The 12,376-nt window shown below is 40.0% G+C and overlaps 1 protein-coding gene across 1 annotated transcript in view; it reads right to left on the reverse strand.

The window, feature by feature from the left end:
- Positions 1–12,376, reverse strand: part of COL28A1 (collagen type XXVIII alpha 1 chain) — a 171,076-nt gene that overhangs the window by 144,009 nt on the left and 14,691 nt on the right. The window contains exons 6-8 of the mRNA XM_059171208.1: positions 10,723–10,776; positions 8,863–8,904; positions 4,050–4,076 (exon numbers count right to left, since the gene is read on the reverse strand). Coding sequence (XP_059027191.1) covers positions 4,050–4,076; positions 8,863–8,904; positions 10,723–10,776 — 123 coding nt within the window. The remainder of the gene's footprint in view (positions 1–4,049; positions 4,077–8,862; positions 8,905–10,722; positions 10,777–12,376) is intronic.

The following is a 12,376-nucleotide window of genomic DNA, read 5'->3' on the forward strand; positions in this document are numbered from 1 at the left end:
AATGAAATAAATAAGAGGACATTTGCAGTCATTCAGGGTTAGGATTTTAAAAAAAGATTTCTTGTGACATAAGCACGTTGCTGGGTCATACGCATGCTTATCCTCAATTGTGGGTTGTTTGGGCATTGCCCTCTGAAAAGTTCTACCCAGGAGTCATCCTTAACTCAACAGAATCAAATCCGTGACACCACCTAGTGAGGTTTAACGTCGTGGAGTGGTGGATGAAATTAAAAGGACAGAGACTAAGGTTTACTGAGCATCTAACATATGCTCTTTGCGTGTGTGATTTAATTGAGTCCATATCACAGCTCAGTGAGATCAGTTCACACTTTTGTTTTGGAGATGAGAAAATTTAGGCTCAACAAGATGACTTCCCTCTATCAAGTAGCTCAGACTCACAGTCCCTGTTTTTTTTTTCCACAACATGATACCCCATCCTGAGTACCAACTTTGATCAGTTAGTAGTAAGAGCAAGGTCCTGAGACCATACCACGGGTTGGTGAGAAAAGGAGCCATGAGGAATTAACAAGAGGGGACAGGCAGCGTGGCCAGCACGCTATTACTTCCCACCATCTCACTCTCCAGTCCTGCCTTTCCTGGAATAGCGATTGAAAAAAGAACTAACATTTAAATTATGTTTTGCGGTTTATGATCAATGTTATTTTGCAGACATAATCTCGGTTAAGCTGCCATTAACTGTCTGACATAGCTATTATTAGCCCATGTTTATAGACTGAGAATTTGTGATTCCAAAGGTTAAGTAACTTGCTCATGTAGAATGAGAATTGGGACCTCTGAATACCAATCCATTGTATCAGACGTCTAAGACGTGGAGTAATTAGAACTAAAAGGTATAAAAGGCAATTAGAAAAACAACTAAAGATAGAATGTTCAACTGCTTTCCTATATTTTTTTTCTGAACCTCAAAGCAATTCCTTTTAAAATCTTCTTTTATCTGAGCATAACTGACACACAGGGTTACATTGGTTTCAGGTGTACATCACGGTGATTCAACTTCTCTATATAGGACACGGTGCTCACCCCCATGTAGTGACTATCTGTAACCATACGACACTATTACAATATCACTGACCCTGTTGCCTAAAAGCAATACATATCTTTAAGCTCTGGCAACTCAGCTGGAGAGGTTAGATGAGTTACTTACATGTACATGCCAGCCAGTGACTCCTAGTCTAGTGCTCTCACTACTGTCTTTCTGCTGCTGCTATAGAGTCCACAAGCCGTAAGCCACGCTACGCAAAGTGCCACCACACCGTGACATAAGAAGCTTGGGCTCAGTGAACATCAGTGCCCTGCCTCCATTAAAGGATTCACACGGTGAAAAATGCATGTCAGGTGAACAGTGTATTTAGTGATACAGTGGATTTCTATTCTGATGCAAGCTTTATCTCATCACAAAATACCAGCAAGCAGTTCACAGACCGACAACATGCGGGCAGACCACATTTAGAATAGTACTGCTCTAAAGAAGGGAAATAGCAATTGTAACCACCAACCAGGGGTCCGAAGTCCAAAGCCTTTATATTACTGCTAATCCCCATAACAGATTATTTTAGATGAGAGAGAGAGAGGCAAAGGATATTCAGAGAGATTAAATAGCTTGCCCATGACCACAGGCTTGAGTCTGTTAGATTCCCAGGTCCGTGTTCATCAACCACCCTGCCGTGGTCTGCAAGTTACTTTCCACTAGCCTAGGGTACGACATGGGGTGTTGCTGGCATCAGGAGCAGGAAAGAAGGAGGTGCAATTCCTCGATCCAGCTATGCCTCTGTTCAAAAGCAATCTGCTCTCTCGGCACATCAAACTGAGTCAATCTGACCCAGGAAAACCTGAGCTTTCACTTAGAACAAGTTGAGCATTTATTTCTGAATGCAAATGGAAAATCACTCTTAAAGGATCCGTTAGAAAGCAATTAATTTAATAATGTTGGATGGGAATAAAATGAGTCAAGCACCAAAATATAAAACAGAAAAGTACCATAAATACACTCAAAATTCTTTTGGCCTGGATTCACATTCCATTTGTCCAGACAGATTTGTTAGCTATAGGGTCCTGAGGACCAGCATTTGTTTTGGGAGCAGACTTCCATCAATGAAAATATTGTACTCATGTTATTTGCCTCTGCAAAGGCATTTTCTTTTTTGGTGGGCTCAGTAATCCCTGTGGAATGGCCACAATTACACAGTTTCAGAGAGCAAGTGCTTCAGAAAGCTATGAACAGATTAGCTCTGTTTCCAGCCTCCGATTTCTGATGCTGCTTTTCCTGGTCAAATTCTGGTTTGAATGTCAATGGTTCAGGGTCACTTTACTCTGACAGCTTGTATTATCCAAATGAGAACTCCACCAGTGATTCTGTAATTTCCCAGAAGGTTAAGCAAGTTTTTTCATATATACAAATATACATGAATATGTGTGTGTGTGTGTGTGTGTGAGATATATATAGTGTTTGTGGGTAGCTCACATTATAAATCAAGATGGGAGGGCCTGGATCATTTTCTCCAACTGTATATAGGACAATTTTATGGTCCTGAAACATTCTTGACTCTCCTTTATTAACATGTGTTCCCTGCCTCTTCGTAATAGTACCTTACATTTATAGACCAGAAAAGAGTTTATAATACATTGTTGCATCCATAGTTCCATTTGATTCTCCAACCACCTTGTAAACTAAGGAAGCCTACATTAATCCAGTTCTATGTAGATGAAGGAACGGGCACTTAACCTGCCCAGTGACTGGGGATGTATTTATTTGCCTGCATGTAGACCCCCCCTCTAATATATGCAGGGCCCGGGCAAGAGTGCAAGGAGAGGCCTACATACTCTGTATCAAAACTGTTGAAAGCTATATATGAAGCTAGTAAATGACTGATGTTCTAACTTCACTTTCAACAAATATACCTTCAAAAGGAATACAAAATGAAAGAGTTTTGATATTCTTCAGAGGTTCACGTGCAAGTAGAGCCCCATGCCCACAGCCTACAGCCCTGCTCCCGCTTGACTCCACCCCACTTCTGGTTCCCTCCACCATAGGTGGATCCAATGCACACGAAGGTGCCCCAGACAGCAGTACAACAAAGCTCCCACCAGGGCCCCCTCCAGCCTCAACAAACAACTTGCATTTTGTTTCCCCTCAGGCCCAGAAAAAAGATGGACAGAGGAAAGAAGTTTGTATCTACCTTCAAAGCAGGCCTAGGCCATTTTGCAGGGACTTCTGGGGTCTTGGTTACCTAACACATGATCTAGGTTCAAGGGGGCACAAGCCTCTTGCCCTACAACTTCCTGGCTCCAATGGGGGTTGGGCCAGAGGAGACCCAGAGCGAGATCTCTGGCCCGGGTCTGAGGTTGTAGACAGACTGAAGAAGAGAGGCACACTCTGCTTTCAGATAGACAATCTGCTAACTGAACAGTAGCATGAACCTATGAATGAACCATTGAACACACTCAAAGGTTCTGGAGCTCCCCCTCCAGTTTCCAAACCTGTAATCGGCAAAGAATCCTAAAATAACCTATAAGCCCTTTTGTTTGTTTGTCAAATTTACGCCCCTGGCCTACAAGACCCCTACCCAGCTCTACCCAGATGTCTGACTGTATGAAATAAGCAGTTCCTAATTTCTTCACCAGGATAAATCTTCTTGATTCTGTGAGAGGGTCCTGTGTCTAGATGTTGTAGGAAGTGAGGCAGCATGAAAGAAACCTAACCATCATGTTGCTGAATCCATGTGTATGTAGAAACTTGGAGTCTGGATATCTGTGTTGCATGCCTGTTACATTGGGGTTCTCATGTTTGCAGAGCTGAAAGAGGCTGGACCCTGATCTCAAGAATCTTAGGGTGCCTTTCACCCCTACAACATGTCCTGTACCTTAAGTTCTACTATTATTTTGTATTAACAGAGTTGAGTACCTCTAGGACTTAGGGAATCTAGACTTACAAAAATAAAGGAAAACAACTTTTATTAAGTACATAAATACAGTTAGGTTTCTTTTTCTTTCTGAAATCTTGGTCTCCCTATTGGTTGTTACCAACTTACCTTCTCACCCTTGTACCCAGGAATTCCCTAGTTGAAAAAAGAAAGAGGAAAACATATTAGAAGACATTGTTGGAGGGAGTGTTTGATAGTTTTCATTTACAAAGTATAACAAAGCACATTTTTAAGTCAAGGAAACCAAGACCACATACAGAAATGTTAAGCGATGCTCCTTCTCTTTGAGCTTAGGGAATGTGCACTGACACAAGGGAGAAGAAAAGAACCCACTTTTCCCTTAATTACATTCTATTCTCAGTTCCACATATTTTTTTCAAACCCGGTTCCTTACCCTTGGGCCCACAGCTGAAGGAGAAACTAGACACTGAAACTTGTTGCAGAAGGGACAACCGATTATGAGCCTTTCAGAATTGTTGCATTGACTTTTAAACTACGAACCATCCCAGCTGAGAATGTTCCACAGAGGCTGTTGGAGAAATGGGCTTTGAAAATGAGCTAAGATAATGGCCTTTCCAATGTATATAAATATTTATATCCATTATGGTCCTCCTTTCAAATTCGGCCTGGAATATAGAGCATCAACGAAATAAATGGTTCCTTTATCAACGCTAACGAGACAGTGACCTTTAAGCTCCTATATTTTATCTCCCGCTAACTACAGGGCCGGTGCCTCTGCTCCTCTTCTGTGTCACTCCGGGGAATCCCATACAGCCTCCTCCATTGTGTCCCTGCCCAAGAGCCCTCTAAGTAATACGCTACTGAATATTAAGTGAACTGCGAAATTACCAACTTTCAACGACAGCAAGCCTTTTCCAAATAGGGTTTCATGTTTTTCTCCTACAACAATAGCTTTTAAGTATGAAAATAGAATTGTAAGACATAGTTTAAATGAGCTGCAGAAACCAACGGGATAAATAAGCTATTATCGCAGTTACATGTGTCAGACTAAAGAATTCTGTTTTGTGTGACTTTTCTTACAAAAGGCAAAAAAGGAAAACCTTGGGGAAGGAAATAACATGTCTCTCCAAATGAGTGGTCACTGAGAAATGGGACATGAAAATAGAACTACAGTCAAAAATATTGTTACACTATAATTTAATTCATCTTGGAAATATTTATTAGCAGAAAGGGTTTGAGTTTTCGTCCTGGGCTTAAAATTAAAGGCCACATTATAGACAGCCAAATTGGGGTTCTTTATGAAGATGACTTACATTCGCAGCAACTACGAAATGCTAGACTTCTGGCCTCAGGAACTCCACCCCTGACGGCACACAACTATGCTAAAATCCTGTCATTATTTTATGTTAAAAGAGTTCAGACTGTACGTAGGAAGGAGACAACATAGCTTATGAATAGAAACCTTACTCTTTTTTTCAGGTTTAAAACATTTTAAGTCAATAGAGGCAAGTTTAAAACTTTAAAATAAGTATAGACTTGGGGTGCCTAGAAACCTTATTTTTTATAGCTCCTCTTCCCCCCCTGCCCCGTTTGTCTTTCTGAAATCTCTGGTCAATTTACTGTTTGGTGGCTATCAGCTTCCTTCCTTCCTTCCTTTCAGGACATCTTATTTTTTTTTTTTTAAGATTTTATTTATTTAACAGAGAGAGGTCACAAGTAGATGGAGAGGCAGGCAGAGAGAGAGAGAAGCAGGCTCCCTGCTGAGCAGAGAGCCCGATGCGGGACTCCATCCCAGGACCCTGAGATCATGACCTGAGCCGAAGGCAGCAGCTTAACCCACTGAGCCATCCAGGCACCCCCTTCCTTTCAGGACATCTTAATTACTAGTTTTAAACCATTCAAATGTAAAATATCCCAAACTGAACTCATCAGTCTGCCAAATTTTCTTCTGACTTTCCTGTTTCTATTAATGGTACCATCGTATTTGAAATCACACAGAATCAAAAGTTTATAATTATCTTTTCTCTCTACCTGCTCCTTGCATTCCTCTAATCCAACCAGTTAAAATTCTCCACCAGCTTTCACTGCATTTAGTTTTAAATCCATCCTACCTACCCCTGTCAGTCAGCAGGGCCCTCCGTTACCCACCCCTGCCTATCTCCATAACCTGTCTACCACCACTCTGCCAAGTCCTGGCTTTTTTTCCTTTTCTCCAGGCTGCCAGGCTTATTCCCACTCAAGAGTCTTTGTACCTACTGCTCTCTTGGCCTAGAACACTCTCATGACTTTGTTTTATGTTTCCAGAACACACTCACTGATGAAATCGCATTTGTCCGCACGTTTATTGCACCCCCTGCTAGAAGACTATATGAAATAGGAACTGTTTTGCTCACTCCTGTATCCCCAGGAGTGAAGCAGAGGGCGGAGCATATAGCACATGCTCAGTAAATGTTTGCTGACTATATGAATCAGAGTCAGTCCCCAAAACCTTTTCATGGTTCTTACAATGGTCTTTTCTTTTCTATTCTATCATCACTGTGCCCAATTCTGTCCAATAGAATGTGAGCCTCATATGTAATTTAATTCCCTAATAGCTACTTAAAAAAGCAACAATGAACAAGTGGAAATAAAATTTTAACAATATATTTTACTGAGGGACTCCCTCGGTGGTTCAGCAGGGTAAGTATCCCATACCTGATTTCGGCTCAGGTCATGATCTCAGAGTTGTGAGACTGAGCCCCACGTCCGGCTCTGTGCTGGGCATGGAGCCTGCTTAAGATTCCCTCTCTCCTCTGCCCCTGCCCTTCCCCCCAACTCTCACATGCATATGCACTCTCTCTAAAACAACAATAACAACAACAACAATAATAATGACATTTTTACTGATTCCCATAGGTCTGAAATATATTTTAACATATGACCAGTATAAAAGTTATTACTGAAATATTTTACATTTTCTTTGGCACTAAGTCATCAAAATTCATTGTGTATTTTACTCCTATAGCACACCCCCATTCAGGCTAGCCGTTCAGTGAGCACATATGGCTAGAGACTTTCACAGTGTCCAGAGCAGCCTTAGCCAGGGTCCCTGTTCTTATACAAACTGTAACAGAAAACCTTCTAAGTGCTCCTTTCTTCTGCTTATTCTCCCTTCAATTTCTGCTTTAGAGTCACGCCAGATTAATCTTCCAAGTACATGGCTCTTGGGTTGTGAGCTTCATCTCATATAAATCGCTCACCTAGCAAAGCATGGAACACCCACTCTGACCTTCAACTGTTTCTGGCAACACTCATCTTCAGGCATCCCCCCTCACCATTTTCCAACACATCGCCTTCCCCCAGGTCGCTGCTCATGGCACTGACTAGCTGCAATGCCTGTCGCCTTCCACCCTTCTGTTCTGTCCTTACCTATCACGATCCTTCACTCGCCAGGAGTCATCCTGTAAAACCTACCCTGGTTTCACTATCCTCTGAATGCCCATAATAATTTGTGCATGCAATATTTATAATATTTTTACATTCTGCCTCATAGTGTAGCTATTTTTTAAATTAAGGTATACTTGATACACAATGTTACATTCGTTTCAGATATAAGCATAGTGATTCAATTTCTCTCTACATTATGTTCTGTTCGTCACAAGTGTAGCTATAATCTGTCTCCCCACAGCCCTATTACGATACCATTGACTATAGCCCCTATGCTGTACCTTTTTTTTCCCTCCAATTTTAACAGATTTTATTATACAATACTATTTTTAGAAGCACATTCAATAGTATCGCCACCAGACTCATCAAAAAAGTTCATGATAGCACATACAAGTTTTCAAAATTCTATTTGTTAACATATAATGTATTATTAGCCCCAGGGGTGCAGGTCTGTGAATCACCAGGTTTACACAGTTCACAGCACTCACCACAGCACATACCCTCCCCAATGTCCATAACCCCACCACCCTCTCCCTACCTCTCTCCCACTGGCAGCCCTCAGTTTGTTTTGTGAGATTAAGAGTCTTTTATGGTTTGTATGCTGTACCCTTTTATCCTAGTGACTTACTCATTCCATAACTGGACGCCTATACCTCTTGCTCCCCTTCACCCACTTGCCTACCCCTCCTGTCTCCCTGATGGCAACCAATATTGTAGCTATTTTAAATATCTTAATCTCTCCCATAATAAACTTTTTGAAAAATATAAGCATTTTGTCTTAATTTTATTTTAATAAATAATGATAATATGCTTCCCATAAGAAATATTTCCTAAATGAATAGCTAACATTTCTGAATGAATTTCCATTGTTCGTAAAGTTGATTAAAAACACCAAGAGATCAGTTTTGAAAACCTCTGGGTCCAACCCCCGGGCTTTTACAAAGGGGACAGCCAGGAGGAACAATGTGACATGGCCTTTTTTTTTTTAATTCATCATACATGCTTCCCTACTCTTTGCTGCTTTACTGAAACTGCCCAAAAAAATGCAAAAGAAGAAATTTACTGTGACTATTTCTCAGACAATCTCTAACATCTTCTAATTTTAGGAATAATAAATCAGCTAGAATGATGGCTTTTGGGGGGGGGTCTGTGGATCCAATTTACAGAAGCATAGTGTAGATTATATAATTCTGTGCTCACAGAATTTTTAAATCATTCTTTATTGGAAAAAAAAAACACAAGACACAAAGCAAGATATTTTTCTTATTTGAGTCTCCCACAAATCTCACTTAAGCATCAGAGAACGTCCTGTGGTAGATTACCCGGTCTGTCCTCACTCCTGCTGCGCAGAGCATTCTCTCCCCATATCTCCAGTTCTAAGATCCTATCTGTCTGATTGCCTATCTGAGCCATCGAGAGCACAGGTACATAGAAATCATTTTTGCACTCACGCTACAGGGGTCACAATGATCAATTACAGAATCCTAGCATCTTGGATTACTTCCTTAGGAAGACATTCCAGTTGTATACATACCCCTGGGCCTCTTTCTCCAGGTTCCCCTTTTTGAGCATCACCCTGAGACAAATAAACAAATGAAACTCAGTCACAATTCCACAGCTTGTACAGTGACTGTTCAATAAAATGCATGATTCAGAATTCCCAGATTAACAGATTAACCCCATGGGGGGAAAAAAATCTTTGGCCTTTAACATTGACATTTCACCATGCCATCTAGAGAAGAAAATAGCAGCTCAGATAGCCTTTGCCCTTTGGAACGAAGTTGGATGTGTACGGCATGATCCAGGTATATTTGCTCAGCTTAGGACAAGTTTTGCATCCCAGTTTAACAACACAGCCATTGTTCTCAAATACAGCCTTGTACCCCATCAGAGCCAGCCATTTTGGCTTTCCTCCAAGGGGTCTTGGAATGTTTTCCAAAATGTTCTTAAGAGTAATTGCTTGATTTCAGCAAGACTTAGGAAAATATGTTATGTGGCCCAAAATTGCAAGCTAAATAAATGAAATGTAAACATAGATTTAAAGCAGGTATTTAACAAAACAAAAAAGAAGACACGATGGCATCAGTTTGGACCTAAACAATGAGTGGGTAGGATTGTGTGTGTTTGTATTGTAAGGACACCCAAGGATGCATCATATTCCTTTTCTGTGACAAGCAAGCAATTGGCTTTCATGCATCTAAAATACTTTCATGCATCTAACTTATTCTGTTTTTCATTACCTCCCTAAGCACAGTTTCAGAGGAGAAGCTATTGGGTTAAAATTTGAACATTTGAATACTTCTTATGTAATGTCTAATTGCTTTCCAAAATGTTTGCACCAAGTTACCTTTGCAATGAAGAGCAAACCAGTTTCACCACCTCATTGCTCTCACTGATTATTATTGCTTTCATGTTATTGCTGTTAACTGCTACCAAAAACGGTCATTTTTTAAAAAAACATCTGAAGCATACACATGCACAAAAAAATCCAAACTATGTGAACTAGAAAACCGCTCCCCTCCCCATGCAAAAAACCACCCAACAATCTTGGACTACAAAGTTTCTAAAGTGTGAATAATTAGTATTGAAGGGTATCTCATTGTCCTTATCTAAATTTCACTAATTATCTAATGAAATTAAGTGTTTTTCTATTTCTTTATATACTGGTTTTATTTCCTCTCTTGAAAATTGTTTGGGTCCTTTGACCAATTGATTATTACTAGCTTGATATTTTCTCATCCATTTTATAGAGTCTTTATATACTATATAAATTAACCCAATGTTCATTGTATTTGATGCAAATATTTCTGTCTTCCTCTTTATTTTAATTATTATTTTTCATTACATAGAATTCTGCCATAAATTTTCACATAGTTATCTGTCTCCCCCATGATTCTTTTAGTCACTCTTGAACTTGGAAGATCATCATCTGAAATATTATCTGATTTTTTAGAATTAATCTTTTTTTTTATGGGTACACAAAGAAAAGAATTGGGAAAATGCCTGAAGATGGTCTGATAGCTTTCCATAAAATGGATCCATAAAAAACATTAAGTGTCATTGTCAATCTGATATGAACTATGTATTAGTAATTCATGGGACATTGTAGCAATCAATTTGAGCCAACGCTATTTAAGTACGATTGCAATTTGTTGGGTATTCCTAGGTTTCTTAGACTTATTGACTAAAATGGTCATATATTACTTAGGATTTGCAAGCTAAAACAACCCAATTAGAAAATACAGGAAGTAAGCATCTTGTAATCTTCACAGAAATCATCGTATTTTTGGCATTGACATACACTAAAGTGCTCTTTGTTTTCTTCATTTTTGTTCTTTAAATAAATCTAGAAAGAGATACAGTGGTTTATAAGGAAAGCTGTTTGCTCACTTACCGGGTTTCCTTTTGGTCCTCGCTCACCTTTGATACCTGGGTTTCCATGTGTACCCTGAAGACAAAGGGGAAAAAGATTATACTGAGCTCACATCCTATTGGTTTTTTACACATTACAATAATTTCTGATCAGCTTCATCCCATAAAAGGAGTGAAGACTGTAAACAGACTTAACCTGCGAAGCAGAGAATCAACTGTATTCTCGCCTTTACTACACACCAGGAAGACTGCACTGTCTTGAACAGGTAAATTCTCCAGATTTGCTAAAAAGAGGATACTGTCTTTGCTTGATATCCAAGGGATCATTTCCAAGATGAGAGAAGAGAGTGTTCCAGTCCTGTTCAAGAAAGGTGTTATGTTTTCCAACTCTCAGACCCCAGGAACCTGGCTTTTCTGAGAACTAGTTTTAGGGACACGCAGTAAATGCTAGGGTTTTGTTTTTGTTTTTTTATTAAAGGCTTGTATTTATTTATTTGACAGACAGAGACCACAAGTAGGCAGAGAGGCAGGCAGAGAGAGAGGAAGGGAAGCAGGCTCCCCGCTGAACAGAGAGCCTGATGCGGGGCTCGATCCCATGACTCTGGGATCATGACCTGAGCTGAAGGCAGAGGCTTCAACCCACTGAGCCACCCAGGTGCCCCAGTAAATGCTAGTTTTATGTCTATTCCAGTTCAAACATAGTATGGTACAGCATAGGGAATAGAGTCAATGGTATTGTAATCACACTGCTCAGTGACAGAGGGTAGCTCCACTCGGGGGGGAACACAGCATAACATATAAACTTGTATAGTCAGTATGTTGAACACCTGAAATTAATATAACATTGTGTGTCCACTATATTTCGGTTTAAAAAAAGATATGGCAAGATGCCTGGGTGGCTCAGTTGGTTAAGCAACCGAATCTTGATTTCAGCTGAGGTCATGATTTCCGGGTCCTGAGATTGAGACCCGTGTTGGGTTCCTTATTTGGTAGGGCATTTGCTTGAGATTCTCTCTTTCCCTCAGTCCCTCCCCATGCTTGGGCTCTCCCTCTGTCTCTCTCTAGAATAAATAAATAAAATTTTTTTAAAAAATGATATGTTTGGTGTGCCCGGGTGGTTAAGTGTTTGCCTCCGGCTCTGGTCATGATCCTAGGGTCCTGGGATCGAGCCCCACATTTTGCTTCCTGCTAAGCAGGGAGCCTGCTTTCCTTCTCCTGCTACTCCTCTTCCCCACTCCTATGCTCTCTCTCTCTCTCTAATAAATATATAAAATCTTTTAAAATATATATATATATATTACTTTGAAAGTGCTAAACTAATCTCAAACAATACTGAGTGACTGAAATTGTCAGATTAGCTCAGCAACTATGAATTTTCTTACTGTTTATCCTAAAACACAATTGAATATCCCAAGTAAACCTTCCCACCCAGCAATTTCTTGGTGTAAGAAATATAAACTAAGACTTTATAAGAAGGGAACGTTAAAACTTTAATTTAGCCAAAATTAGCTTCAACTGGCTGCCTCACTGTTCTGTAAAGTATCTAACTTAACATTTTAAGAAAAGGGAAAAAAAAGACAAACATCCCCACTTTCTAATGCCCTAATTGGTAGAATGGTTTGAAAAGTATAGTCTTTGGACCTGAGTCTCAAGAGAAAATGTGGCATAGTCTAAGA

This window comes from Mustela lutreola, chromosome 4 (assembly GCF_030435805.1).
Source record: "Mustela lutreola isolate mMusLut2 chromosome 4, mMusLut2.pri, whole genome shotgun sequence".
Classification (NCBI taxonomy): Eukaryota; Metazoa; Chordata; class Mammalia; order Carnivora; family Mustelidae; genus Mustela; species Mustela lutreola.